General features: G+C 44.9%; 1 protein-coding gene across 3 annotated transcripts in view; it reads left to right on the top strand.

Annotated features, from left to right (window-relative positions):
• The first annotated feature begins 1,296 nt into the window (after window positions 1–1,296).
• CNTNAP5 (contactin associated protein family member 5) overlaps window positions 1,297–6,200 on the top strand; it is an 884,141-nt gene continuing 879,237 nt past the window's right edge. For all 3 annotated transcript variants that reach the window (XM_066280702.1, XM_066280703.1, XM_066280701.1), the window contains exon 1: window positions 1,297–1,589. In XM_066280702.1, the coding sequence (XP_066136799.1) occupies window positions 1,508–1,589 (82 nt within the window). In that variant the 5' untranslated portion in view covers window positions 1,297–1,507. The remainder of the gene's footprint in view (window positions 1,590–6,200) is intronic.

Here is a 6,200-nt window from a genome sequence, read left to right as displayed (position 1 = left end):
AACTCCTGCAGAGGCTGCCTGAAACCCAGGTGAACCCGCTGTGGCCACGCAGCCGGTTCCAGCTGGCGACCAGGGTTGTCAGGATGCATCCTAGAAAAGAGGCCGCACTTTAGTACCTGCTGGGAGCGGGGAGCGGGAGACACCCACTTCCTCCAAGGCGATTCCACCCCAACTGGCTTGTACGCATCAGACAGGAGAAATCACTGTGGTCCATTTTATTAGCGCGTGAGGGCTTTCTGTCAGCTTCCAATAAAATACAAAATAAGTTGATTTATGGTAAAGCAGGGCAGTCTCTAGATGTAAAATGGAAGCCAAAGGCGGAACCTCCAGGGAGCTTGTAGGAAGAAACCGACACTATTATTTTTCCTCCTTTTTTTTTTTTAACCCCTCCAGTGGAGCCCTCAGATGTGAAGTCTTACAAGCCAATCAGGACCCCCCGCCTCTCAGTTACCAAACCAAGTTGTCCCTTCTTCTCTCCGGGGCTCCAGCGAACCACCTGGGCTCCAGAACCACGCGCCCCGCGGCTCCCGCTGCACTTGCCCCAGTCGGCGGCCTACCGCTGCACTTGCCCCAGTCGGCGGCCTACAGCCAGGGGTGCGCGGGGTCGCCAAGCAGGAGAGAACACACAATGTGAAACCGTACATCCGAAATCTCATTACCGTCAATACGCATGAGCGTTCCACACTAGGGAGAAAGCACAGGGGACCTGAAATCGCATTATTACAATCTTCCCTAAAAACAACAACAAACCCTCTCCTGAGGTGTTGGCAGAGCTTTCCATGGGTTACTACTTCTCGCTAATACGTGCCTTCCAACTCCTTTTCGTGTCCCTTCATCAGCGTCCTTTAAAACCTGGTTCAAGTTTCAGTATTTTTGGTCATCCCAACATTTCGGTCCTGGGAGGGAGGAGAAAGAGGAAAGGTCCTTCCCCTTCGCTCCGCTTTCCGTCCCCCGGTTTCCCCGTCCCTGGTCCCCGGTGCGCAGCGCCCCAGCATCGCCCCCAGGCCAAGGCGCGCCGAAGCGCTCCGCAGCGCGGGCGGGAGGAATCGCGGGCGGGAAGAACCGCTGAGCGGCGCCGACGCGCGCAGATCGTGGGAAGAGGGACGCGCGGGGCGGGTACCGGACGGCACTGGCACTGGCGGGGGCGGTGCCGCGTAACCGGCGCGCCTATAAGGAGCTGTCCGGCGGCCAGGGCTGGATTCCAGCGCCCGTGTGCAGCGAGTGGGCGCCTGCGGTTGCCGCTGGGCTCGGAATTTCATCTCCCAAAGGGGAGAGGAGGAGGGCGGTGGGCACGGGGACTGGAACTGCAGCCTCAGCGTCGAGAAGACCACGGGGTCCAGGTGCGGTGGAGCGCCGGGGCACGCGATGGAGTGAAGCCCCCACGCTGGCCGAGGGCTGGGCTGCAGGTCAGCGGCGCGGAGGAGAGCCACGCCGGGGAGAAGGGGCCGCGGCGTGCGCCCGCGCTTGGGGACTCGGTGGGAAGAGACAGATCGCTGGCTCGGGGGCAATGGATTCTGTACCTCTGCTGATGAGCATTTCTACGCTACTATTCTCGGGCTTGTGGCACCCAGGATCAACGGCGACAAACTGTAAGTATCAATCAGGAGCTGAGGACGGGGAGGTGAAGTGGGAAATGCTAGCATTTGCAGAGACGAGCGTGTTCAATTGTGTCTGCTCTGAGCAAAGGAAAGAGGGAAATGCTGCCCAGTGTGGTTCCACCACTCCAGCCATCCCCAAAGTTAGCAGAGCTCCAGTGATCCAACCCCGGTGGATTGCCCACCCTCTCCCCAATCGCAAAGTTTAGGGGAGGATGAGGGGGATATTTCGCCTGAGCCCCACGCTGCTCTGTTTTCCGTGCCTGTGGGAATCCGCCAAAGCTTCTCCCGAAAAGGCCTCTGGTTCAGATGCTCAGCGCCGCCGGAGACCGACCTCTGGGGATGGCGACTCTCCTGGCCACCGCACTGGGGGACCGCAGCTCACCTCTGAATGCGGCTGCCCAGACTGTGCAGTGTGTGTGCGCCCAGAGCCTCACAAGACATGGCCCTCAGCTCTCTGCTAGGCAGGATGCTCCAGTTGGGGTATCCTGCAACCGATGGCCGTCGGTTTAACAGGATTGGGAGTTTGGCCTAAGAGTCATGGCCCAGTATAGTAAAATCACAAGATCAATGGCTGTCCCTATTATAGGAGGAAGAGCGTTGATGCACACCCCGCCCCCCAAAATCTCTGTGCCAGAGAACACACAATGAGTGTGCACCAAATGTACATTCTGGTTTCCAAATGCTCTGACCTGGGCAAGTACAGAGCATTTAATTCAATAAACGGGAGGCTGGACACCTGGGGACCCGCCACCTGCACTGTGTATTTAAAGAACTCAGTTGTCAAACTTGAATACATCTCTAGAACCATCAGAGGTTTACGCTCAATTGCTCAACTGTCTCTCTAGGCAGGGAGAGGGAAGTTTCCCAGCTCTGGAAACTTCTAAATGAGAAAGGAGGCAATTAAGCCATCTGTGTTTTTCTAGAGATGGTTTACCGAGGTTCCTCGAGTTTCTGGGCTTGCTCTTCTGTCTGCTAACCCCACCAGAACCTCAGCATGTTTAATCATATGAGTGCATTTCAATACTATTTTTTTTGTAACCTGAGCCATCACTGTTAGGGAGAGGTAGTGAGACCCCTCGCTACCATGAGTTAGTTCCTCTGCTGCCCTCCCACCTTCTTGGGTTTGAGAAGGCTTTGAATAAGATACTCAACCAAGACATATCTCAAGGAAAGAGAATTAGACAATTGCTATTTAAAGAAAAAATATCCAAAGCAGAACCAATGTTTCTATCTGTGCTTGGAAATTATAGATATTCAGAATCTATAGTTAGTGGTGATGTCTTATAAAGGTTTTGTTAAAGTTTGTATTCCAAAGCAGTGTGGAATAGATCAACCTCAATGGGGGTGTGGGGGGGGGTATCCTAAGGCCTTCGTTTATAAATTATTGCAAGAACAAGTAAGGAACGGTTAAAATCTGATATTTTCAATCCTCCTCCTCCCAACCAACCGCTGCTTCTCCTCCCCCTTCTTTTTTCTCCTTTTAAGTGTAATTGTTCCCATGACACTTTAGAAAAGCATCTTAAGTCCTTTTTAATAAAAGGAAGTTAGCCATAGGCTAGACTAGTCTCTCTCTCTCCCTCCCAGAACACTAGAGGTCAGTATTGTCCTAATGATGCAAAGGGGTGGCAGCAAAATAGCCATTTTCCTTTTAACCCATTTTCCTAGCTGAAAACAATGAATATTCTGAAGACACACTAAGATGGAGTGAGGAATAAGGGTAAAATTGATAGGACATACTCGATAGCAATATGACCTGGCCTTTCTTATGTAGTCCATTTGCTTAAGAGCAAGGAGAAATATAAATTGTTGAGAGGTATTTTATGTAAATTAATTGAATTATGATTAATATGTTATAATAATGCATACAAAGCCTCTATGGTGTGGATGTAAGTCTCATGATTATTATTACCTGATGTGGCAATAAAGGTGATCCTGAAATTTAAAGTGAAAGTTTGTGATAATGAACTTTAGTCTTTCATTGCTGACAATTTAATTTCTTTATTTCCAATTGATATTTCAAGTGAATGCACTCTGCTGCTAAATATTTTGGGGTCAGTGTTCTTAGAGAACAATGATAAATGTTTTACTATGCTGAACAAAATGTATTAATTCAGTAAACAATAGATGAGCAGCAGAAAATCACATCTGAACTCAGTACACCTTGGTAGTACATCTTCAGAACCTGCGATGCAGAACATCCAAGGAAAAATAAAAAAAGAACATTCCACAGTTCTCCCAGGCATTGGTTGTCCACATGCTTCATCCATTAAATACAGGGCTTTGATTTAACATCCCAGTATAATCCATTCCCATACAGATGTTGAGGGATAGTTGACTTGTACAACTTTATGAATTAATTGGAGAAATTATTTTTCTTTCAAGTTTATTCCATCTGTATTTTTGAAATACTATATGGCTACAAAAATTAGGGGATATATCAAAATTAATATGAAGCTAAAAATATCCCCTGATTTTTTGAGCAGAATATTTTATGTCATTTGTGACAGTAGCCTTGCAAGCGGGTTACTCAAGGTGTTCCTTGTTATCTGTATGCCTGTGGACAGTAAGTAAAATCTAACTTTGTTTCCATTCTTCTAATAACAATTTGTTGTTGTCACTGTTGTGTGCCTGTGTGTCTGTATGTTTAATTTTCTCATAATCTTACCAAAACGTAGGCATTTATCTGCAGGGGGGAAATGAATGCTCGCCCAATTACAGATATTATACATTTCTAAGTAAACAAAATTAAAATAAAGTTGGGCTGGAAGGCCAGGTACAGTATAGATATTGTGAATTTATGCGGAAAATATAATTATCAACCAGTAATAAAAATTCTGGAAAGTCTCCCATTCCAGATTTTCAGGATATTAAACAGCTACAGCACTTTCTTTGGATATAACCTGAGGGAATTAGTTAATTTCAAATGTAGATACGATAGGCGAGTGTTAAATGAAAAAAGCCTTTTACATATATTATCAATTCCTTTGACACAAGCAGAAACGATATGACTTGATAGTTAATTAAAATGAAACCATGAGTTTAAAATGCTAAGTTCTAACCCTGGTTATGTCACAGCTGAAATGGCAAACGCCCATCAGGTTATGTAACCCGCCTGTGGCCACGTGCTTGGGTGTAAAATAGCAATTGAGATGTGTATCAACTCCCATCCAGAACAGCTGCTTAATATTTTACTGTGGAAATTCTTCAAACATTAGGTATGTTGAAAGAACATTGTTAATGGGAGAGCATGCATTTAGATGATAAGAGAATAGGGTCCCTATTCACTTCATTTTTAAAAATAATAATCGAATGTCATGTGATTATAAACACCCTTAATTTCCAACAGTGAGTCACTGTGAATGATCTCCAAGCATCTTACCTGTTGTTGTTGCATGTTAGGTTTACACAGTTAGTTAGCGTTGAGAGAGAAATCCACCTCTTCATTTTAGCTGTTTCGTCATGGAACTTCATCTAAAATATGTGAGGGTGCCAGCATATGTATGGAGATCTTCAAATAAAGGGACTCATGATGGCTTCAGTTTTCTGGAATTGATGTGCAAGCCCAATCAATCAGGAATGTCATAAATAAAGAAAGACCAGGCTGGTTTTTCTCAACAGCAAAGTGTTTGCAATATACCTTTCACTGCATTTATAATAAGAAATGAAGGAAGTATATATAATGCTCATTTGAAAGAGGGAGTCCCATAGATATTCCCACAGTTAAATGGGCTTAATTTTTGACAATCCATGTGAATTTCCCTTCTCTTCACATAGCCCTCATCTCCAACCCAGATACCTGTTTCCACTCTTGAAAAAGGTAAATGATAAACTAGACTAGCAATTTTCCCACAAGGGCACAGAAGGATGAAAAAGTTTGTTTCTATAAAAATATGCTCCTCCCTCCTCATTCTCAATCTGCTGAATGACTGTTCTCTAAATTGCAGACTTTCAGTTCTCCTTGCTCCTTTCCCCCTTGCCTTTTTTTTTCTTTAGTGGGATCCACTTTTCCCTTTACTACATTGCTTCATTTTCAGCGCCCATTTGTTTCAAAGCAAAGTAATGTGATGTTGTTCAAAATGTTCCTTAAAGCCTTCAGTGGGTGATCCAAAGCCCTTTCGCTTATGTGTCAGAAATCAGCTGATGTATGTCCTTTACACATGAGCTAACTAGCCTTGTGTTAGTTAGAAAAAGAAAAGTAGGGGGAGGGTCCAGTAACCTGAAAGGTCAGAACAGTCATTCACCCAGTAGGACTTTATTTTGAAGCTTCATTATACTCATTCAGAGCCAATGATGCCATTTTTAATTTATAAGGAAAACTGTCTTCATTCATCAAGGCTCTGACACTGTCTGGCTGTTGTCCTTGGAAAGGTATTGACTTATCCTAATGTTCTTGGTGTATTAAATAAAGGAGTTGGATCAAACAATTATGAAGGATTTATCTTGTCATAATGTATTTTTGTCCTTAACTGCTGATGTTGCCTACTGATCATTCATTCCATTTGCATCCATCTGAGATGATTGTTCTCAAAATTGTTAAGCCATTTTATAACAACAACATAACAGAGTTTAATTCCTACTAACTGCTATATATGCACTTCCTGT

This window comes from Saccopteryx bilineata, chromosome 5 (assembly GCF_036850765.1).
Source record: "Saccopteryx bilineata isolate mSacBil1 chromosome 5, mSacBil1_pri_phased_curated, whole genome shotgun sequence".
Classification (NCBI taxonomy): Eukaryota; Metazoa; Chordata; class Mammalia; order Chiroptera; family Emballonuridae; genus Saccopteryx; species Saccopteryx bilineata.
The sequence above is the reverse complement of the archived record's forward strand: the minus strand, read 5'-3'. Positions and strand labels throughout refer to the sequence as shown.